Here is a 25,086-nt window from a genome sequence, read left to right as displayed (position 1 = left end):
AACCCAATCCCTACCCAGGGATGCCAATGCCAGTTTCAGCTGAAGCCATTAAAAGTCCAACAGGATCTCACCCATTTCTACCTGCAGTGTGGATACAGAAGATGTTCTAAATGTTCCATAGCATATTATTAAGGCTCGATTATGTGCTTAATTTACCTTTTTAAGCAGAAATGCTGAAGCTGATGCATAATTTTACTGTGGACTCTATAAGTAAATAATAGAGACAGCCGGTCATCACCCCAATCTACTCCTGCCAAACATCTTAAAACATTCATTCCTCTTTTACTTTTGACTTTGGACATGTGTTGCAAATGTTAATTTAGAACCCCTTCAAATACCCAAGAATCTGATACATAATTCAAACTAGCCATTACCATTCTTTCCATTAATTTGCAAAGGTTTGAAGTTAATGCAATTGGACTATAACTTGTTGCTTGTGAGTAATCTTTCCCGGGCTTTTCTATTGGAATAACTACACCATGCTTCCAGGCAGAGGGAAGCTTTCCTTCACACACTTTATTAAAAAGATTAAATAAAATACACTTTGATTGATCTGATAGGTGTCTAATCATTCCATTGCATATTTCATCTTTACCAGAAGTGTTTCTCACCCCTACCAGTAGGCCTACCTGCTTTAATTCGTATATAGTAAAACCTTTTTTTACAGTCAACTTTACGATAAAACTATTAAAATATTTGGATTCTCTTTTATTTTGTTTTCTCTAAATATTCTCATCTCTTCTGGTATATGTCTATTACTATGGACCTTGAAAACATTTTCAAATAATATTTCAGCTTTTTCAACATAACTTAATATAACTTGTTTTTCTCCACTTAAAACAAATCTCTCTGCTCAGGTGGATCTCTCCCATCCTTCTTATCATTCCCCACATTTCATTAAAATCTGTCCCTTTTCCAATTTCCTCACACAATTTCCCCACACAAATTACTTTTTGCCCTCCAAATTGTTTTCCTAACATATACTTGACTTATAATCGATAAAATCATCCAATGAATATGATTTCCTTACTTTCTTAAGTGCTCAATTTTTTATAACTACATTAGCTACATTCCTCTGTCCACCACATTACATATTTCCTCCTCCTATTTCCTTCCCTTTTCCCTATTAAATTCATTGATCTTCTAAAAATAACATCACCTATACACTTAATCATCTTCTACCGAAATAGCATCTATTGTTAACATTTTTATTTCACTTATCTCTTGAAAAATTTCCCAGTGAGAAGATTTACATTTCCAAATAAACACCGCCAGAAACATTTGTGCTCATTTAAAATTCCCTCCACTATAAACAAAAACAAAACAGCTTTCTATCATAAAGTATTTTATTTTCTAAAACTTCTGAAGAGAGAAACTAAAAGGACAGTTATAATTTTTATTATAATTGATGTGTGAACAAATCTAGCGCAAACGTTTTAAACGGTGCTCATATTTTGGTGTAGATATTAACACGGCTATGTGAGTGACCTCCGAACTATCCAATCACAAGCTTCTAATGCGCAACTCCCACTAGCCAATCCGAGGATCCTGTCATAGAAGGCGGGACTTGTCACATTACGGCTGAGAAAAAAAAAAAGATTCCACCCTCTTAACTTTACTGTTGTAACCAAACAGTATTCGTCGAGGCAGGCGCCTCACTGGAGTCGAGCAGTTCGCTGAGATCCGCGTCTCTCACTCCACTGAGGCCATGAAGAGAAGGCTTCAGAAAAAATACATCATCTTAATTTTAGGATACTCCGTTGCGCTACTTTTAATTCCTTACGTACTAGATTACCGGAGCAAATCGCCCCACATTAAAGATGGATACCAGCAACAAAAGTGTCCCGATCTGGAGAGCACCATCGCCCTGTGGAGGAGCACCAGATCTGGCAACTCAACGGAGGTGGAGAACTATGGCAACAGGAGTCAGTCCAGGACGCACATATACCTCCACGCAACCTGGAGGACAGGCTCTTCTTTTTTAGGAGAATTATTTAATCAGCATCCCGATGTGTTTTATTTATACGAGCCCATGTGGAATATATGGCAGGCGCTTTATCCGGGAGATGCGGGTAGTTTACAAGGAGCAGTGAGAGACATGATGAACTCTCTGTTTAGATGCGATTTCTCCGTGTTAAAACTCTACGCAGGCTCGTCCAACATAACCACCTCTTCTATTTTCGGCTGGAAAACAAACAAGGTCATTTGTTCCGAGCCTCTCTGCAAAGCGTATAAAAAACACGAAATTGGTTTAGTTCAAGGAGACGTTTGTAGCAAATGCCGGCCCAGAGACCTCAAAGAGCTGGAGAAAGAGTGCAAAAAGTACCCGGTGATGGTCATCAAAGACGTGCGGGTTTTAGATGTGGCGGTTCTGGTTCCCCTCATGCGAGACCCCGCCATCAACCTCCAGATAGTCCAATTGTTTCGCGACCCCCGGGCCGTGCATAATTCTCGGCTGAAGTCTAAGCTAGCGTTGGTAAAAGAGAGCATTCAGGTGCTGAGGAGCAAGAAGCAGAGCGATAAATACAAGCGCCTTCTGGTGCCTAGCAACAGGGTCCACCGTGCAGAGAACTACGTCTCGAGCGCGATGGAGCTAATATGCGATAACTGGCTCAACGACATGTCGCTCGTAATGAACGCTCCGCCGTGGGTAAAGAGAAACTACATGCGGCTGAAATACGAAGACCTGGTCCTCAGACCCGTGGACGAGCTCCAGAGGCTCTTCCGTTTCTCCAACCTCACCCTTTCTCCGGCCATGGAGAAGTTTGTGGTGAACATGACCCACGGACGGGGTTATTCGTCGGATAAACCTTTCCTCATATCATCCAGAGATGCCAAAGAGGCTATTTACGCCTGGAAGGAAAGGCTGAATGTGGAGCAGGTGAACCAGGTCGAAGCCTACTGCAGGGAAGTCATGAGAGAGCTGGGCTATCAGAAGAGGAACATGGACAAGACCTTCAACCGCCAAAACATGAGTTTATGGTATGTGTACGTGTCTGAAATTATGTAAACAAAATGTCAACAAGTGGGACAGGATGTCACCTAAACATAGCGTTGGTGCCAGAACTTTAACAGCATTATTTTGGCATGTTTTCGAGACATATAAGAGAGGCACTGTACATGCACTCCCCCCACCCACAATTCCTGCTGGCCCGAGACTTGAACTCACAACCCTTCGATTGTGAGTTGGACTCTCTAACCTTTAGGCCACGACTTCCCCTTATCCCCTTAAGTATATCCAGTCACACTTTAGTGCTACAGTATTATTACAGATGTACAGATACTGTCCTTGCCCCCAGGTTGTTCCAAACCTGTTTGAGTTTCTTTCCTCTTTTGAGTAAAAAACATGATATTTCGAAAAATATTGGTTACCAAGTTGCTATTAATAAAATAAAGTCAATGGCGACTAGAAACATTCTTCAAAAAAATTTCCTTTGTGTTCAACAGAAGAATTATAATCATACAGGTTCGGAACAACCTGAGAGTGAGTAAATGACAGTCTTTTCATTTTTGAGTGAACTATCTGGGTTAATTAACTCCAACTGACAAAGAAACCATGGCAAAACCCATCATAAATAACAGTACAGGCCAAAAGTGTGTGTGTGGGGGGGGGGGCTCATTAAGTTTATTATTATTATTTACTTTGATTCAACAAGAAAGAACTAATAATCAAAACTGACTGTAAATTCTATTTCAAACTTCTTTCAAACTTTGTTCATCAAAGATCCCTGAAAATATGTTTTACAGATTCCACAGAAATATTAAGTAGCACAACTGTTTTTAACATTAGAATATTATTTATGAATCTAATCATTTTAATTTGAAAATTCAGCTTTGCCTTCACAGGAATAATCACTATAGTATATTTTTTAGGGAATTGCCCTTTATTTAACATTATTCCTGTTGTAATTTAATTCTATTTACATGTTATATGTGTTACAGGGCAACTGCGTGCTGTACTTTATCAGGTCTAACAGGTGTCCATGATAAGATGGGGTGTTTTCTGCTGCTTTAGATTTGTGCAGAGTACAAATTTGTTAGAGGGTTAGTTTTACATTCATCTAGTATGCCTAAACATTGATGCCTCGATCTTTTACATGAGAAGATTGATTATGCAACACTGCAACTAGTGTAGTTGTAAATATGTAAATAGATTTTATTGGCAGTGTGCCGTTATTTTTTTTACCATTGGGAACACTTTACAAGGTTCAGTTTATTAAAATTAGGAAATGCATAATATATCATAATATCATATTGGGGCTTCGAATCCCAGGGAACACATTTTAGGAAAAAATTGTTAGCCTGAATGCAATGTAAGTCGCTTTGGATAAAAGCGTCTGCTAAATGCATAAATCTAATTAAATCTAAATCTAATATCATAAACTAAACTAAAGGTTTTACATTGATTAACGATCATTTATAAATGCACTATTCTTTATTGTTAACTAATGTTTGTATATGTAGAAATGTTAACCAAGAAAAATGCTGTAAATATAGTGTTTGTTGTTATGTGAGCTATTTTTACAAACTAATGTTAACATACAGGATTAAAGTGTACCATTTCAGTCAAAAACATGGGTGAGGGCAAAAGTGCAGAAACAGTGCACAATTTCAGCATTTGATGATCATGAATATTTAAAAGAGACAATAGAAGAGTCGAGTTGAGCCGGGGACATTGATCCAGTCTGAAACCGATGCTGCCAGTGAAGTCCTCTTGAACCGTGGGAAGTGAAAGTTATATGGTGGCTTGATCTAGTCATTTCCAAACAGACCTCGGTCAGCTAAATTACCAGTTTTGTTTTTACTGCAGCCCAGTGGTTCTCAAAACTCTTCTTGAAATACCCCCAGCACTGCACCTTTTGTATGTCTCCCTATATCTGACACATCCACTTCAGCTCTTGCAGTCTCCACTAATGAGCCGATGAGTTGAATCAGATGTTATAGATGAGGAAGACATATTGGGGGTACTCCAGGTCAGGTTTGAGAACCACTACTGTAGCTGATAAAGTGGTTAAAAATGCCAATCCAGCACTACATACCATAAATATCTTCTCAGCACTGTAACCAGTAAAAATACAGTACGTGTCAAATCAATTAGCCGTCATGCTTGAGTTTGATTTCATGGTGAGGCATGTAAACAGTGCTGTATACCAGAGTGATGGATCTTGATACAGGCTTCTGTTATCACTATCAGTGTCATGTGATGAGGGGGGCTGCTGTGACCTAACAGACCGACCACACGAGGTTGGGACAGGCTGAAACAGGGACTGCTTTGTGCTGGTTAGTCCCTGGAGGGACCAGTGCTCCCTGAGCTGAGCCTGTCACCAGCTCAGTCTTTGAGGGCTCTGCCATGACTAAACCTAGACGTGTTGGCACCAGATGTGCCCCCCAGTACCAGATGAGACACCCTCCAAGACCCAGAGCCCATCACAACCTTATTTTCAAAAATGACTTGTATAACATTTTTGAAATGAAATGTCACAACAACAATAAATAGGAATACATTTACTGTTTAATTAATAATAATAAATTTATATTATTACTGATTTAATGTAAAAAAATATATATAATAATGATCCTCAGAGTTAAAAAAAGAGAAAAACCAAAGAAACACAAAAATGAATATTATATTAATAATCTAATATTAAATAATTTATATCTATACACACATTTTATAACTTATATTATCTGTGTGTCTTGACAGGGTAAATAAAAACTCAAAAAGAACACAAAAAACTATTAATATTAGAATTTATTCGATTTTTGTAATACATTTAATTATTATATATGAAGAAATTTTAGCTATTATTATACTAATTTATATTCTAATTATCAAAAAATATTTGTTCTAATAATTAATCTAATGTAGATGCATAATAATAATAATATTTAACATTATTATTACCATTATATTTATGTCATTAAAATATACTACTGCTAATAATAATAATAATAATAATAACAAATAATCTTGGAGGGTTAATAAAAATACCAAAAGAAACAAAACATTATTACTATATTAGATCATCTAATATTAGATTACCATTATATTTTAAATACATGTATAATAATTTAAATATTATAATAATATAGCTATTTATATTATACTAATAACTATGAAAATAATTTTCACTTCCAGTATGAGTAGGCCTATGGGAACACATTGTTTCAATTTTAACCGGCACTCTGAATATCTGTGACAGATACTAACGGTGCAGAAATTAGACTACTTTTACGACTCAACTGTGTTGATATTCTGTATAGAATCTTTGTTTTCAGTAAACATCTCTATATAATAGTAATGTACCCCTCTTTGCTGTAGAAGCCTGATGTGTTGGAGGAAAAGGAGGACCGAGGGGGAACAGGCGCATATGAAGCTACACCAGAAGGTATGACACACGGGTGGAGCTGCATCCTGAGATCTCCCTCACAGCGAGACGCAGAGTACACGACAGAAGAGAGACACTTACAAACCCATTGACCTCAAATAATACTGACAAGAATCATGGAAGAGAAGACTGCCAGTAACAAAGAGGAAACACATTCAGCAAGAGAGAATGAAATGGCTAACAAAAGCTCAATCCTGACTGTGACCCGACTGGCAGATTTCGTCCTCCGTAATCCCTGCCCAATCCCCAGCAGTCCATGATCAGACACACAAGACCGAGTCTTTACGAGCACTCGTGCTGTTGCACATACACTAGACCTGGAGACTGACATCCCGTTGAGTGTTCGGTTCGCTGGGAGGATTTCACAATAAAAACATTCCTAGTCATTCCTGTATTTATCAACAACCAATGAAAAGAGGATTATGCATCAAGGGAGCTCCAGTGTCTCCTCCAAAACAATTAATGCTGGAATCTATGAAGCACAAAGTGCAATTCAATGAACTGAAGATGTAGAGGATGGAGATCGAATAAATAATTTTCCCCAAAGGAGAATCAGACTTCTCTCCCCTAACTCGCAACACTGCTGCTGGTGTGAAATTTCCCGGTTCCCTCTGGACATCACCTGTTTGTTCTTTTTTGTATGAAGCCTGAACTGTCTGGGCTGTTAGACTGTGCTGAATGCTGTGTTCGGTTGTGTATGAAGAGGACAGGATTGCAATTTGAATAGTTAATAGTTAAATGGCTGGAAGGTCTCATCTAAAACATAAACACACAATCATTCTTTAAAGATACAGGTGTTTTGTGCTCTAGGGGAAATTCTAGATGATTATCATTAGTTCAAAGGGACATCAGATGCCCATTTTCCACAAGCTGGTATATTTCTTTAGGGTCTTCATGAACTGTCTGCAACATACTTCATCAAAAACAGCTCTGTTCACAATGACCCTTTTTGGAGCATGTCTCTTTAAATGCTAATGAGCTCTGCTCACCCCGCCCCTCTCTTCCATGGAAAAGGAAAGGTGATTTGCAAATAATCCCAAAAATAATGTTTAGGACTCACTTCTGCTTGAGGTGCAGTTGGATCATGAACAGTGGGTACTGGTCCATCCTTGGGGTTGAACCTTTAAGCAAAACCCGCCTTGAATTATTGTCCCTCATTCAGTATTTGGAGTCTTTGTTTTCACTACAGCTGCTCAAGTGTGGCGAAAAGAGCGAACAGTGTATTGGCTGAGCCGGAGATATGCTAATAATACAGGACAATCCATCAGCAGCCATGGCTTGTACAATATGATGTCATATTGCTCAGAAAATCAAGGTTTTTTGGGGATTAAACAAGGAGTGAATGGATTTCTATCATTGTAGGGTAGTTTTGTCCATACAGTGCTAAAACGTGCGATCACCATGTAAAAGTGAATTTTGCATCAATGTCCTCTTTAACATTGTTTTGTCATTTTAAACATTTACTCTAAATTAACGCGAACCATCAGAATTAATAAATGAACAAATGTTATTTATAAAAACAACTTGTACATACATTTTTGTTGTAAACACTAGTTTTCTTGTTTTATTATTATTCTTATTAAATGACAAAATAAATCAAATACCTTTTTTAGGTATTGCTACTGTATCCCAATTTGATACTTGATGGCTATTTTTTTTTATAAATGTACAATTGTTAATCTACAATCCATACCAGAGTTTTGTCACAGTGCGGTATTTGGCAGGCTGTGTGCACCTTTATGTATAATAATAATATTGTCAATAATAGTAATTATTATTATAATACATAATTACACGGATTCAAATGGGAAAACTGACCATTTTGGTGTTTTAATATATCACAGACAAAAATGGCATTGATTATGGATTTTTGTAGTTTGTTTATATACTGACATGCAGAACAGCAAGTAAAAGATGAATGCTGAAAGGAGAGAGTTACAGATCCTGAAGGTACAAACAAGTCCAGCACAGTAAGTTCAAGGATCAGACATGTTAGAAGAGTGACTTCATAGCCGGATTACATGTGAATTCAGTCTTTTGCTACAGCTGGTTTAAGGTTCTGCTCCTCAAACCACGATTGCCACGAAGCCCATGAGGCTCATTTGCTAGCCGAAAAGCCACATAAATAGTGCAGATCTCCTTAATTCAGGTCAGATGTTACACTGTTGTTTCCTCAAACAACTCAAAAAGCCCTGTTAGAAGGAAACAGACAGGCCCAAGTGCAGACAATTGTAAAGGTCAATTGAATGGGAAGAGTGCAAAGTTAGTTTATTGTGTTGAATATTAATCAGAATGAATGATGACTTATTTCAAACATCTGCAAGTTTGTTATTAACTTGACTCCTGGACTTCATGGTCTTGTATTTGTTAAAAATTCATTTCTAGACAGCAATGATGGAAAGAATGCGTATTGGCGGTTACTGGCACTAGGCCATACATTTACTGTATTAACAGCTCGACATCATGCCAAACACTTTAGATTCTTGATTTCAGAACTGCAGACTGCCACATAGCAGCAACTCATACATAATGCAAAAAAACACCTTCAAGAACATTCTAATGTGAGGAAGCAAAAAAGGAATGCCACAAACACAAATAGTTTGATTCAGATATGAAGACTCCTTGATTATTACAACATTCATTCTGCATCACAACTTCTGGCTGTGAGTGTGCAAGTGGTTAATATAATAAAGCAATACATGCAAGGACTGCAGCTCAGCTGCAGCTAAAGTGCATGGCTTATACACTTGCATCCAGCTGTTTAAAAGAGAGAAAAAGAAAACATGGCTGTGCAGATCAACATTCATATTTTAAACAACAAGCACGTCAACTTGTATAATGATCTAACTAAGATACTGCAGGAAGTGTAGACTCCAACTCACTAGAGTTAAAGTACTACAAGGTTCCCGTATGCTTTCATGAGATTAGCATGCACTCATGTCCATGTTGCCATTGTGTTTGCGAGCTTTCTGGAACACCACTGCCATGGCATATTTACAGACATTATAAGCTGCTCACTCATTTGCCTGATGGGAAAGATGAACATTTAAATGTAAACGATTAACTGAATACTGGCTGTTCATACAAAAACTGTCTCGATCATATTTGTCAATCATATTTCCAGTTTGCTCAAAGAATTACTAAGCTAAACAAAGAATTGCTAAGCTAAGATGTTAATATGCAGCGGGCAGTGTGTGTGAGATCATGAATTTGAATGTTAAGGGCAGCAGAGAGCGTTTGGCATGAATCCCTCATCATAAATGACAGCAATAAGGACATTCAATGTCCAGAGCTGTTCCATATGCATTCTAAACAGCAGTTTTATATATTTTTATCTCCTACAAATCACATTTTCATGGGCAGTCACAGAATCGGAGTCTGCCACAGCATCAATTATGTTGCCTCCGTTCTCTGAATACATCAGAGCACAAACCCTCCTGTTTTCCATCTTTCTTTTCCTTTGAGATTTCAGACCCCCTGCATGAGATCTTTGGAGGGGTCATGGGTGTTCTGATGGATCAATGTGTAAGAAAAGTGGAGGTATGGAACGCAGGGAGATGTGGTTTAAGGTTTGGGAGGCAGGGTCAAGCGTGGTCCTCCATGGGGAAAACAAGACGTGTGCCACGGCTCAAGAGCTCATGTTCACGCGTGTCCAGTTCTCGCTCCAGAGCATCCTCCGATGTGCTGTCGCTGCGTTTGCCGTTCACACCCCAGCTTCCGCCCGATCCTTCGAGGCCAGAGGAGGACGAGGCCCCGTTGGCTGTGATGGCCGTGTTGCCATAGGTCAGCGTCAGGTCTCCTTCGTTCAGGATGAGGTCTGAGTCATTGTCTTGCAGCGGCTCGTGGTTCTGCGGAGCACAGTGACAGTCGGACATGAAGGGAGGAGGATGGGATGCTTCAACATACACAGACCTGTACTCTTTATTGCATGGCTCTTGGGGATGATTCATTCTGATTGGTCAATAGAGGAATTCTGTGTTGTTGTTGTTTTATTTTGTATAATGACCATTAAAATGGATAATTAAGTCCCAGGCAATGTTTCCTGAAAGAAAGAGACTTTGTGGTATCTTTCCCCTACATAATTTTAACTTAAATCAATATTTCTTGCCTTTTTTATTTAATTGCCAAGCAGCCATGTAATGAGAGGAATACTGTAGTTATATCAGTCATGATAGCAAAGAAATCTCTTTTAATATTCTGCAAGAACCCACAGCTAACAGCATACATATTAATTACAGGCTTTCTGGTAATCTTAAGACTTTTCAAGCAATAAATTGAAAGGAACATAAGACATCAATATGGTCTCTAAATGTGGATGGCTTGTATTAGCAACACTTCAAAAAAAAATAAAAAAAATACAACTTTCGTTTGAAAAAACTACTTTAATTACTTAATATAGTTCTGGTCACGCTATAAAAAAAGTATTGTTTTTGAATACAAATGTCTAAAGAGTTTAAATCCACATACATTTACTTGTTTTATTAGACATCAAACCACAATAATAATAATAAAAAAAAGACTTGATATCTTCAATTTGCATCTGTATATTGATTTAAGGATTTTAATATTGGAACAATTAAAGCCTGATTTTATAAATGTGAGAACTTTTTAAGGCATTAATTTGTGCAAGGGCAAATTAAGACTTTTTAAGATATGCAGGAATAATAGGACCCGTTATTGTGTGTATGATTGTTTTGTCACAGAAAACTGCTCCATAAGAAGCCAAAAAAAAAAAAAAAAAGTCACTCTATGCTTTAAAAATACTGGACTAGAAGTAAAATAAGTGTTGCACATTTTGCAGCAATGACTGGCTAATAGTAAATTATCCCATAATTATGCAAGTGACTAATAAAAATTTTCAGAGGAAGTGAATCTGGAAATGACACCTACAAGTAGATTGCAGAACAGAAAGCGAGAACTGGGTTGAAATAAAAAGATGAAAAGCAAAACAAGAAAATGCAATTCAAAGAAAAAAGTGAACTCGTATACATGACCCGTTTAAAAGAGGGCCTAGAGAGAACCATCAAGACAGGAAAAGAATGTATACAGACAGACAAACTGGGGTATTTAGATGAACTGACCCAGTTTAAACGGATGTATGTAACAAACATTATGACTCATATTCTGAGATAAGAACTAATTTCATTATGGGTCTGCAAAAACTCTGGTTTTCACACGATACCATCCTCTTGTGTGACGAGGGAGAATGGTGGGTCAAGCTGTTTTGCAGGACATATAGCTCATTGTGACCCGACAGTACAATTTAAGCCTGTACGATGTCTGTGAGCACAGCCAAGCAGCCTGAGCAACAGTATGGAAGGTGTGATGAATACTATAGGGGAATTTGCAGAAGTGAATGGGGCTGTGACCACTGTGAATAACGGTGTTCTCCATGCTTGAGATACTGCAATGCCTCTCGAGCTCACCATTATCAGAGTGGCATCATGAAAGACTCTTTTGTGACAGGGCCTTCAGGTCTGTGTCCAGTCTAAAAGGCCTAGCTGTTGTGTGTGTGTGTCTGCCTTTTTCTTTTCAAAACAGGATTTCACAAAGCAGCAACAACACTAGAATGAAAGCTATGGAAACCAAAGTGTGCTGTTGAGAAACTCAGAAGCTACTTCCTTAGAAACAAGGTGACCAGATATACGGACAATAATGGGCCATTTTGAGAATACCAGCACTGGTTAATTCCAAAATCTATCAATTTGGATCTTAGGTAGAGTATAGTGTTTATATGTATTTTTAATAAATAAAGTAAATTAAGGGTTTTATATATATATATATATATATATATATATATATATATAAATAATTTTTTTCTTATATTTTATATTTAAAAAGACTGACTAAAGATTTATATTTCGTAAATATATGAATAATTTTTCAAATATATATATTTTTTAAAACAAAATAATACAAATCAATTAAATAAAAAATACAATAAATTGATGAATGTGAATATATATCTACCCAAATTTAATATATATATTTTTTCTGTAATCATTTTATTCTTTATTGCTATATCTAGCAAACTGACTTATTTAATAATGGTGTGTGTGCATGTGTTCTTACCTCATAGGCGTGGGGGCTGGTCAGACATCGAGCCAGTGGACCACAGCAGGCCGGCAGAGTGGAGGTCAAAGGGGGGCCGCTATGGGTCAGGATAGGCTTCAAGTAACTGTACTTGTGTTAAGGGGAAAAACTAAATGTGTCAAATGTCAAGCAGACGTGAACCAGAGATCTGTACTGTCATATGAAACCATATAGAGCTACTGAACAATGGTTGACTGTAGAAAATTCCAAAACTAAAAACAACATACAGATATGGTAAAGTCAACTTCTTGCAGCAGTAGCTTGTAAAGTGTTCACATTAGCTAATCGTACCTTATCATTCTTTACCAATTCCTAAAATTGCACACTGGACTACTTTCATAGACCCATTAGTTTCCATTGTACACAAAAGAGCAGCTTAATCTTTTTTGTGATCCACACAAATTTAATCACACAAATTGGTTTTGAACATCATGGGCAGGTGCACTCAGGGCGTATCCAAATTCTCTTTTGCTACTATATCGACGGGAAAATGGTCGGTGTGCCCAGACACATGGTCTAAGTGAGTTGATCCTATTCTCTTTATGAGTAATGGGTGTTTTTTGGGGCGTAACGTGCAATAAACCAATCAGAGTGTCATCTCCTATTCCCTCTGAGAGGCAGGTTCGCTCATGCCATGCCGGATTTGTTATTTACACGGCAGAATTTGCAAGCGCAAAGACAGAACGCATCTCCAGAAAGGAAACAGAGCTGCTCTTGCATGGAGCAAATACTAGGTAGCCTAATTCTCATATATGTAATTGCTATCCATTATGACATGTAGGCATTTTTATATTCATGTAGACTACGCAATAGTAATCCTTTAGATTTTAATCTTTATTGTTACATATTTAAAAATGTTTGTGTGCTGCTGCGTATCCCTATGTGTAATAAGCAAGATGTACGCGTATTGTGGACCTGCCCAGAGATGCATTTTATACTAACGAACTCTTTAAATAACAAAAATATTGCGCCATTGACTTAAGACTAGGTTTGAGTTGGTCTATGACGCAGTCTATTTTCAATTCCTCAAAATATAATGCGCCTGAACACACCTCTTTTTTAGACCAGCATGCCCATGGGCGCAAAAATGGGCGCAAATGCATTTGCTATTTAAACAACGTGGTGCAGGCTGGGAAAATGAGAACTGCGTCGGGCTGAAACTAGCAAAAATACTTGCACAGTGCCTTGCTTAGCTTCACGCTGGGTGTGTTATAGGGGCCCATGAGGGCAAGTAAATAATGAAAAAAATTTGGGGCTAAACTAGTTAAACCATAACAGGCACAAATGAATAATGTCCACAAATGAAAATAAGACGTCCGACATTCATCCAAGTCAAACATTTCAAAACAACCAGCCAATTCAAACCATTCAAAAGTAGCATTGCTTATAATGGAAGTTACAAAATTCAGCTTGGCAGAGGCAAGCGCTCATCTCAAATAAGATATGATTGAGTCTCAGAATCATAATCAGGAGTAAACAGATCATAGTTCACTCAGAGTCCAGCGCACACAGATCTAAGCAGGACAGCTAGTATGCATTTGGCAGCAATACTCAGGTTTTTTATTTTTGACAGCTGGGGATAAAAACAGAAAAGGCGGCTGTAAATGGTTGGTGGTTTGAAACCAGGAAAAACCCCGTGATGGATTTGGAACTGTATAATATCTTTGAGTGGGGTATGAACTGATTGTCCCCTACAGAGGTAGGGAGAGATTGCCAGATATAAAGTGAAATTTTGTTTTAGTATTTCCAATAACATGGACTTGTCCCCAAAGAGAAATAAAACTGGCGGCTGGCCAATCCAATAGCACTGGTCTTTTGGAAAGCACACAGACACGCGCTGAAAAAGGAACCAAGCGTTGTTGATTAGGTTGTTGTGAAATGGCTGTGGCTAAGAGGAAAAACGCAAACTAAGATTCCTAATAAACATCTGACATAAGCTCCGAGGACCTCGGAGTCACCACACGTGGAGCTGGCTAGTCACAGCTGTGCAGGAAGCGGATTGAGAAGTGTGTGAGAAAATGTGTGTGTGCTACTTTCACCTTTAAGCATTATTTCTAGCAACCGTGTGCTATTCTTTGCTATTCTGTTCTTTCTTTGCCATTCTGCTGTTCCTCTCACCACCCACCACCATCTCACTGAAAGGTACATTAATCCTCTCAGCACAAAATAATTGCAGTGGATGGGCCCCGCTGAAAGCTCAAGAATCACTGATAGCTTCATTCAGGACCTGAAGGCTTTGTGAGAAAATGGACTGCAGTCATTTCATTTGACTTTCCGTACAAAGAATGTCTGTAATGACATTTCCAGCGATTCATATTGAGGTGCAGAGTTCAGACTGGAGCTTTTTTTTGGAGAAGGAGCTGGTGAGTTTGGTGAGGCTTGTCAGTTCGAGGCTTTAGAGGCACAGATTTAAGGCCTCAGAGGATCACAAACGTTGATCAAAAACAGCTACCCTATGAAATCGTGGATGAAAATTATTCATCCCTTCCTCACTCTCAGTGCTCATTCATATTCATCCAGATCCGCTTCAGCGAGTTTCATCAATATGTCTCCTTTTTGTTTTTTCCAAGTCATTTGCATGGAGCAACAGTAATCTCACTGGCTAGGCTTACGGAAGAGCAGAGAAGAGAATAGTGAAAGAGAAGTAATGCACAACCGTGCTCGAGTTCCTAATGACAAGACCACAAAAGTGTGCAAGTGTGTGTTGTTGTGAATGGCATGCTGAAAAGGATACTTGTGGTCAAAAGTATACCAGAGTCTAAAGAGCCAGGCGCTCTCTTGCTTGGTCTTGCTCTGTCCTTCTGACTGGCTTCCATCCTGAGGAGAGAAAGAGGAAGTATGATTTGTAAAATCTACAGGGTTATGCAAACGTTTACACATATATAGTATATACTGTAGCTTTAGCAATTATTGAATAAGACAATTCAAAGCACAACTAATTATTGTGACAGACAAGTAAATAAATGAAAAGATATATTGTTTTATGTTCATCATTGAACAGCTCTCTATCAGTAGCGTACAGCAATCAACAATTCATGTTGTAATAGAGTTAACATTTGGAGGTTGACAATCTGTTTTTCCATTTCTGTTTTCTCAAAACCTGATTCTTTAAATGTTAGCTCAAAAGTTAACCCTTTTGTTAATAAAAGCTTAAGTGTGCACTGTGTACTTTTTTTTTTTTTTTTTTTTAAGATTCATTATATTATATTATATCATTTGAAATGTGACGTGTGCACTTTTTGCACCTCCAGTGTCATCAAACGTTAATCCACTACTGGCCACATAACACCAGACCATATGGAGAAATGGCCTGCAAACCTTTGAATGGGTGGAATGGAAACCTGATACTTATCAGTTTATCATAAATACACACTCAAAATTCATCCATATTTATCCCTTAAGTCTTGCTCTGTTCTTCCAATGGCCAGTACAAACAAACAAACAAGCTCACAACAACACATACCGCAGCCTTCCCTAAGATTCCACATTTCTTTATTGTTAATACTACAGTGAGGTCCACTGTTAAATAAGATGTGTGGCAAAGACAGTGTCAAAAGAATTTCATTTGAACAAATCAGGGTCTGGATTAGAAACATGAATTAATCTTTATCTTAATAATATTCTTCTAAATTATTTTCTTCTAGTTTTCTAGCTTTTTTACTTTTTTTAATCTAGTATACATATAACTCTACCAGATGCTTGTGTTTCAGATAGAGACCAGGCAGATCATCTCACCCTCTTAGCCTGTTCTCTTCAGGTAATAAAGACTTCACAAAAACTCACTATTCAATCATTTACTATCCGACAGTAATGTTGAATAATAATTTACAGTGGACAACAAATAGGTCTTCTCTTTTGAATTTATTGTATTCTTAAACAGTTTGCCCAAAAATGAACATTTGGTCATCATTTGAATCCCCCTTGTTCCAAAACTGTATTAAATTGTTTTTTTTTCTCGGATGAACACATAAGATATTTTGAAGAATGTGAGCAACCAAATAGTTGCTGGTAGCCATTGATTTCCATAGTATGGGGGGGGGGGGAGGAATCCGATGAAAGTCGATGACTTCCTGTTTGGTTTAAAAGAAACTAATACAAGTTTGGAACAACTTGAGTGTGAGATGCTATTTTTTTATTTTGGGAAAAATAATGTTTGGGAACTTACAAAGATTTTTTTCAAGAACTAAACTTACTGTAGGGAACATTCTTACAAAGATTCTCTCATTATTTACTCACACGTATGTTCCACAGGAAAAAAAAAGTCAGTCATACAGGTTTAGAAGGATATGAGGGGACAGAATTTTCATTTTTGGGTGAAATATCCCTTTAGGGAGACTTTTGTGAATCTGACCCAGACTGATTATTCTACCTTTTTACATTTATAAACCTACTGTATTTACCAAACAGTACATTTGTCCACTCATGGTCAGTCATTTGCACAAGTACTCATCATAGAGCACGTGAAAAAGCAACAATCTGTCAGTAAAAAGAATTACTCATACTTCATAAAGGCTTCTATTTTCACATATTTATTATTTCAGCAACATTTCTTTACCAAAGTAACAGTACTTTTGCCATGCTTAGTGCTTCTATCATCAATGCATGCAGTCTGTGTTATCTCCTATATGCGTGCTTGCTTGTGTTTTTGCAGAAGTCGATTGGTTCCCACTTATCTAATTTCAGTCACTGTCCTATAATGGAACTAATTTAAACCAGGATGAACAGATGAGAAATGACATTAGTTTCCTAGGTGTCCGTTCCAAATAAGCTTTGCCATTCTAATTTCAGAAAAAAATCATAAAAAGTATAACTTGTATCTTTGTATTGGTTCATGTATTCACACTTCTTCAAAAACACGCCCACGGGCTTCAACACAACATGGTAACAGCTAAAGAGGAGTCAACGTTCCTCAAATGGCTGCTTTTGAAGAGGTTAAGTTATCTTAAGATCGCTCCACAAATAACACAAATGTCGTGGACCTTTTTTTTGAGGCAAAAACCGGAAGAATGAATTGGTGTGTGGTTTTTAGCCAGCTACACAAAGTCTCAAGTGCAAAAGGAACAGGACGATGTAGCAACAGTTTAAAATTCAATCTCCAAAAGAAAAGTTAGTGATAACTGTCAGTGCAAAAGCATCACTCATGTCTGCAGCAAAAGGGAGGACAGAAACATAACTTACTCCCTGAAGGACCTGGAAGCTGTCCCCACATGGCTGGAGATCTTGATCAGGGTCAACTCCAACTCTGAAAGAGAGAGAAACTGCACTTCAGTCTGCCTGGTTGCATCTGTAACATCAGCTTTTAACCCACAGTGCATATACAGCCACAAACGGTGCATACAGTGACCTTTTAGCAAAGCCCACAAACAGCAGCAGCATGAAGAAAAGATAAACAGGCGGAATAGACTCAAGCTGAGCTATATTGATCATGTTATGATACCATTTCAAACAACATTCCTATTGCAGCAAGGCAAGGTTTCCACTGAGAAGAAGTTACAGAAATAAATCTTAAAGTCTATAGGCAATTCCACTCATTCTACAGCTGGTCACAGGCCAAAACATCTAGGACAATTAGTTTTTAACATCTTATTTAAATAAAACTGCCACGAAATTATGGAGCCAGAAGAGTCTCAATAAAGATAAATGCACACACTACAGTCACATATGCACACACAGGATTCATAGATGCACACACATGATTCATAAATACACACACAAGATGCACAAATGCGCACAAAATTCACAAATGCACACACAAAATGTAAAAAGCACAGAAGATTCACAAATGCATACAAAATTCAGAAATGCACACAAAAATCAGAAATACACACACAATTTAGAAATGCAAACAACATTTACAAATGCACTCAAGATTCACAAATGCACAGGACAAGATTCAGAAATGTATTTCTGTTGAACACACACATATATCTTGATTCACAAACTGCTTGCGGTCTGTGAACTTCACTGCATTTGTGTGTGAATTTTGAGACTCCCCTGACTTGGCTCGACACACAAATGCTTTTTTTTAAACAGGGAATGATCAGCAACCAATCAGATATCTCCCTTCTTTTAGCCAATCACAAGAATGCACCCCACGTGGGGGGATTGTTTACTTATAAGCCAATCACATGAACGTGTTCACACAGCAATTGTATTAAATTGTATGAAAATACAGATGTTTAGATTACAATTCAGGTTTATTTTTTATTATTTTTTACTAAATATAAATTAAAAAATGTCTCAATACATATAGCCCAGTGACTGCAGAAAAAAAGTTAACCATGGATTCATAAATTTGCAATAGGCAATTATTTCATTTTATTGAAATATTTTAATGAAAGTAAAAAAAAAAAATGTTTAAACCTTTTTGAATATTTAAATATATCTAAATATTCTTTTGGATGCAATATAGAAGTCACTTTAATTATAATATTCAGTCCCTACATGAAGAGAGAGTCAGTGGTCCGCTGCGAGAGGAAAGTGGCTCTCTGGCTGCGAAAAGTGGCTCTCTGGCTGTCGTTCGCTTAGGAAAGTGAGTTGAACGCTGCGTGAGGAAAGTGAATCGTTCGCTCAACTTCGCTGCTTGAGGAAAGTGAATCGTTCGCTCAACTTCGCTGCTTGAGGAAAGTGAATCGTTCGCTGAGGAAAGTGAGTCGTTCGCTGCGTGACTCGTGAGGAAAGTGAATCGTTCGCTGAGGAAAGTGAGTCGCTCGCTGGATGAGGAAAGTGAGTCGTTCGCTGCGTGACTCGTGAGGAAAGTGAGTCGTTCGCTGCGTGACTCGTGAGGAAAGTGAGTCGTTCGCTGCGCAAAGTGGGTCGCCGGCTGTGTGAGGTAAGTGAGTCGTTCGCTGAGGAAAGTGAGTCATTCGCTGCGTGAGGAAAGTGAGTCGTTCGCTGATTGGCTTATAAGTAAACAATCCCCCACGTGGGGTGCATTCTTGTGATTGGCTAAAACAAGGGAGATATCTGATTGGTTGCAGATCTTTCCCTGTTTAAAAAAAGGCATTTGTGTGTCGAGCCGAGTCAAGGGAGTCTCAAAATTCACACACAAATGCAGTGAAGTTCACAGACCGCAAGCAGTTTGTGAATCAAGATATATGTGTGTGTGCATCAGAAATACATTTCTGAATCTTGTCCTGTGCATTTGTGAATCTTGAGTGCATTTGTAAATGTTGTTTGCATTTCTAAATTGTGTGTGTATTTCTGAATTTTGTGTGCATTTCTGAATTTTGTATGCATTTGTGAATCTTCTGTGCTTTTTAAATTTTGTGTGTGCATTTGTGAATTTTGTGTGCATTTGTGTATCCTGTGTGTGTATTTATGAATTATGTGTGTGCATGTATGAATCCTATGTGTGCATATGTGACTGTAGTGTGTGCATTTATCTTTATTGAGACTCTTCTGGCTCCATACGAAATAGCATGTAAAATCTAAATGATTTTCACAATACACAACAAGTGTGATTACACAGCATGACTGATTTTAGTTTTTATTTGCCTTTTTTATATTAGTATAAAATATGGACTATTTTGTTTATAGTTTTATTATTTTTAACTAAGCTCAAATAATATAATAAAGCTCAAATAAAACTAATTATAAATATAAGATTAAAAAACTAACATTAAAAAATTTTAAGCTGAAGTACTCAAACTACTAAAAAATAAAGCTAAAAAAATAAAAATTACGAATATGAAAATAAAAGCAGATTAAAAAAATACAAATAAATACTATGATATTATTTATAATATTGGTTATTGGCCATAACATGATAATAATTATTTGCTTATCGGCAAATAATTTTATATGATTTTAATATCAGTTTATTCCTAAAGTGTGTGGTTGTTCCCATTATGACAAAGAGTATTTTCCTGTGTAAAGGAACCCGACATATCTATGGAGCCAGATCAGCCTCAAAAATAATACGCTTACAAAACAAAATTCATTAAAGCACAACACAATTTACATTTAAAAAACCCAATTTGTAAATTCAAAACAATTCATAAATAAACGAATAAAAGCTTAAATATTTCCCAAATGCATCTTATCTAAATAAATTTAAATGGTTACACAAATACGCATATATCAAGTTCTTGAATTCATTTCCGTCACACATTTATGAATGATGTTACATGTATTTACAGATCATTGAATCTACATTTGCAAAGAGTCACACGTGTGGACTGCTTTAAATTTGTGTGTGGTATTTTTGTGACCTTCCTGAAAGGTTAAGATAGAAATCTCTTTTTTTGAGGATGTTCCGTTCAGCCAAACGGTGAGCTTTTAATCCACCGATCAGCAACATCAACAGAACGCATAACTGTTGCTTTTAAATGAAATATCTGGACATTTAATACGTATCTGATAACATTACAACTTGATCTGAATAAACAGGGTATGTGCAACTGTGGTGTATAAGATAGCAGACTAACAGAGTAGCTGTATTTTGTCAAACGTTAAAAATCATAACGTGATTTTGCAGAAATAGTTTTAAGGTGCCAAAAAATAAATACATGCGTTTTGAATTTTACAAATCGTTTTTTGTACATTTTAGATTTTGCTGTGCATTTATGAAATTAGTTTTGAACACATTATTTTTGAGGCTGATCTGGCTCCATTGACTTCTGTTTGGATCGGAAACTAACATTGTGCGGAGAGTCAGACATGTTCTCCCATTAGCTTGGCTTTGCTGAAATACGAGAAGAACCCAGCAGACCTTTAAGGCTCAGAGGTTGAGATTTTGTACACTATGTGAATTTTCACTCTGGCCTTTAAGTACATTTACTGATCTTTGATCCTATGGCTCGTCTTTTATTCTCCCTCTCAATTAAAGCAGTGAATATGATGCGGCCACTGGCTTTTGAACCCCAAGGATCAACAGAGACTTCATTGTGAAATTAGACAGAGCTTGAGGGTTAGTAGATGCACAGGCTTTCTGAGTCTCTAGTGTGGCCCATGTGGACAAGCACCAAATGAAAACAGAAAGAGTCAACTTATCTGAATAAAAAAAAAATAAATAAAAAAAAAAGTTTATATACTTCTGCTAATACCAGTGCTGCATTTCTGGGTGACAGACAGGGTGTCTTAACAAGCAGGGGAGAACTGGCTGTAAAACAGTGGTTTACAGAAAGGTAGCCCAAGTTGTCCAAACAGGAACCCAGCTCTGGGTTACAGATCAGGGAAGATTTGCTGACACACAAGTTACACTGGGAAAGGGGAAACAGTGGGGAAGGAAGGGGCTTGAACTTTATTGAAGAAAAATTGTGAAGCTAATGACCTTTATTTATTTTATTGTGCTAAAGGCTTGCAAGTTGGAAAGGGATAAAAATGGAGGGGATAAAAAGCAATAGACAAAACAGGAAATGAAATACAAGGAAATTGAAGAATATCTTAAGTAATATAACATTTAAGGCTACTGTAATGTCTCGGTCTGTAGCAGGAGGGTGGGCGACATTGAAAGGTCACATGAAGCTCAGAGGAGCCAGTTATGAAAAAAACCAAAGCAAAGATTAAGGAAGAGTACAAAGCATCACTCCTTACCACAGTCTACACAGTATGCACACACCTGTTTAAAAAACATCAGTGTGGCGGATATTAAACATTTCCTGTAAGACGGACAGAGCAGCTCTTGCCGTTAGCCGGTGTTTGCGGTTGCTGATGTATTGAGGCCAAGCAAGCCAAGGGCAACAGACTGTTTTGAATGCAGGTATAAGAGGAAGCTTATTCATTTAGAAAGAATCATTTTGTTTCTTTTGATGGCTTGGCATTTCTCGTCTGCAGTTTTAAGCCAGGAGGGTGTCAAGTCTTTGCCAGTGAGCTTTGTGCATGGATTTCCTTTAGCACCCCGATGTGAGAACAGAAGTGACAGTGCACAGACACACACAGACACAGAAACAGACACACACACACACACACATTCATTCAAAGTGACTCCCACCAGTTTTAGATACAGCCCTGGAAGAAATGCACTGACTAACCACCAAGAAAAAACATTTGAGTGTGAAAAGGAAGTTAACTGCTTATGAGGGGGTGCTGAAATACTTTATAAGGAGTAGAAAAAGAGAAGATGACTTTTACAGTAATAGTAGGAGTTGAGTAGGAAAATAGATTAAAATAAAATCATCAGAAAAATATATTAGATTAAGGAACAGTAGCAGGAATTGAGTAGAGTAAAGTAGATTAGAGTAGAATGTTTGCACTGAAATACCGACCACTATTTTTTTTTCAGGCCGAAAAGAAAAAATATATATAGGTGCTGGACATATAATTAGAATATTATCAAAAAGTTTATTTATTTAACAAATTCCACTCAAAAAGTGAAACTTGTAGTGTATTATTTATTCATTACACAGACTTATATATTTAAAATGTTTATTTCTTTTAATTTTGATGATTATAATTGACAACTAAGGAAAATCCCAAATTCAGCATCTCAGAAAATTAGAATATTACTTAAGACCAATACAAAGAAAGGATTTTTAGAAATCTTGGCCAAATGAAAAGTATGAACATGAAAAGTATGAGCATGTACAGGACTCAATACTTAGTTGGGACTCCTTTTGCCTGAATTACTGCAGCAATGCGGTGTGGCATGGAGTCGATCAGATGTGGCACTGCTCAGGTGTTATGAGAGCCCAGGTTGCTCTGATAGTGGCCTTCAGCTCTTCTGCATTGTTGGGTCTTACATATCGCATCTTCCTCTTCACAATACCCCATAGATTTTCTATGGGGTTAAGGTCAGGCGAGTTTGTTGGCCAATTAAGAACAGTGATACCATGGTCCTTAAACCAGGTACTGGTAGCTTTGGCACTGTGTGCAGGTGTCAAGTCCTGTTGGAATGGCATCTCCATAAAGTTGGTCAGCAGCAGGAAGCAGGAAGTGCTCTAAAACCTCCTGGTATATGGCTGCGTTGACCTTGGACCTCAGAAAACGCAGTGGACCAACACCAGCAGATGACATGGCACCCCAAACCAGTAGCCGTATTTCCACTGTCGGGTCAGTGCGAGCCAGGGCTTAAAGCGGGCCGAGCGGGGCTCATAGCCCCGGGCCAGTAGCACTGAGGCCAGAGTAGCGCAGGGTTTCCACAGTGGAGCTTGAAGCACCGCTGCACGTCACTAAAACACGCCCTTTACACGCCTCTCAGAACAACGTCATGCTACCCCATCATTTCACCAACAAAGAGAAGTTTTCAGAAAACTAAGAAATAAGTCACTGGAACTAGCACGATCACAAAACGAACATGATAAAAGCGGCCGTTTGTTTGCATGCTTTGTTATATATTCAAATTCAAAAGCATCGATGTTTTAACTATAGAATAAGTGATAGATCGATCATATTGTTTTAATTTATCAGGACTCAAAATTAATCACACATAAATACACTTATTTCTATTTTATTTATTTATTTTTAACGCTCATGAAAATAGCCTGCTTATTCAGTCGAGTCGGTTTCTGTTTATTAGCCACAGTAGCCGTCATATTTAGAATGAATGATAATATCTCTATTTTTATAAAAGCTCCCGAACAAAAACATTATTAGGCTATATTCTTTTATGATAGGCAACGTGAGCTAAACTCTCGAGACGAGGCTTGTGGCAGATAATATAAGTTACTTAATAAATACACGACTGTGATAGAGAATAAGAAGCTGACGTCTGATTTCTTCAAGCGGTCATATTTTACCATGTTTACTATGGTAACGTTAATGTTTAGCGTGCATAGTCTTTTACATCGCTTATAAATATTTATGCCTTGTTTAGCGATTATAATCCACATCGGATCAAGTTATTTCAAACACTTGCTGCTAACTAAGAGTGAGTTTTCAGCTCAACTTATTTTAAAACGTCTTTAATGCTTTACAGCTGTTATCTTTCTGAAATGATCCGCGCTGACGCTCTCTAGGCTTGGAGAAACTCCGCCTTTGTTCATAACCCCTCCTCTAGCCCCAGCTGGCCCGCTTTGGCCCAAGGTTTTCGTCGGGCCAAAAAACCCTGGCCGTTGGCCCCGAGGAAGCCCCGGCGAGGCACGATCAAACCCCGGAAGTGACAGTGGAAACGCGACTGGCCCTGGCACGCACTAGCACGCCCGGTCTTAGCTCGATAGTGGAAACACGGCTACTGACTGTGGAAACTTTACACTAGACCTCAAGCAACGTGGACTGTGTGCCTTTCCTCTCTTCCTCCAGACTCTGGGACCCTGATTTCCAAAAGAATTTAAAATTTACTTTCATCAGAGAATATAACTGTGGACCACTCAGCAGCAGTCCAGTCCTTTTTGTCTGTAGACGCTTCTGAGGCTGTCTGTTGTTAAAGAGTGGCTTGACACAAGGAATGCGACAGCTGAAACCCATGTGTTGCATACGTCTGTACATTGTGGTTCTTGAAGCACTGACTCCAGCTGCAGTCCACTCTTTGTGAATCTCCCCCACATTTTTGAATGGGTTTTGTTTCACAATCCTCTCCAGGGTGCGGTTATCCCTATTGCTTGTACACTTTTTGTCTACCACATCTTTTCCTTCCCTTCGCCTCTCTATTAATGTGCTTTGACAGAGCTCTGTGAACAGCCAGCCTCTTTTGCAATGACCTTTTGTGTCTTGCCCTCCTTGTGCA

At 37.9% G+C, this 25,086-nt stretch overlaps 2 protein-coding genes across 3 annotated transcripts in view; one reads left to right on the top strand and one right to left on the bottom strand.

Moving 5' to 3' along the window:
* The first annotated feature begins 1,614 nt into the window (after positions 1-1,614).
* LOC128015708 (carbohydrate sulfotransferase 7) lies at positions 1,615-8,016 on the top strand. Its single transcript, XM_052599768.1, has 2 exons — positions 1,615-2,982; positions 6,323-8,016. Coding segments are annotated over exons 1-2 (1,275 nt in total). The 5' UTR covers positions 1,615-1,708; the 3' UTR covers positions 6,324-8,016.
* A 172-nt stretch (positions 8,017-8,188) lies between these two features.
* slc9a7 (solute carrier family 9 member 7) overlaps positions 8,189-25,086 on the bottom strand; it is a 43,344-nt gene continuing 26,446 nt past the window's right edge. For both annotated transcript variants that reach the window (XM_052599766.1, XM_052599767.1), the window contains 4 exons: positions 17,661-17,724; positions 15,217-15,299; positions 12,462-12,567; positions 8,189-10,237 (listed from right to left, as the gene is read on the bottom strand). In XM_052599766.1, coding sequence (XP_052455726.1) covers positions 9,974-10,237; positions 12,462-12,567; positions 15,217-15,299; positions 17,661-17,724 — 517 coding nt within the window. In that variant the 3' untranslated portion in view covers positions 8,189-9,973. The remainder of the gene's footprint in view (positions 10,238-12,461; positions 12,568-15,216; positions 15,300-17,660; positions 17,725-25,086) is intronic.

Source organism: Carassius gibelio, chromosome A6, assembly GCF_023724105.1.
Source record: "Carassius gibelio isolate Cgi1373 ecotype wild population from Czech Republic chromosome A6, carGib1.2-hapl.c, whole genome shotgun sequence".
In the NCBI taxonomy this organism is placed as follows: domain Eukaryota; kingdom Metazoa; phylum Chordata; class Actinopteri; order Cypriniformes; family Cyprinidae; genus Carassius; species Carassius gibelio.
The sequence above is the reverse complement of the archived record's forward strand: the minus strand, read 5'-3'. Positions and strand labels throughout refer to the sequence as shown.

Coding starts and splice junctions, on each gene's coding strand:
- LOC128015708 (XM_052599768.1), top strand. CDS start 1,709: ATGAAGAGAAGGCTTCAGAAAAAATACATCATCTTAATTTTAGGATAC.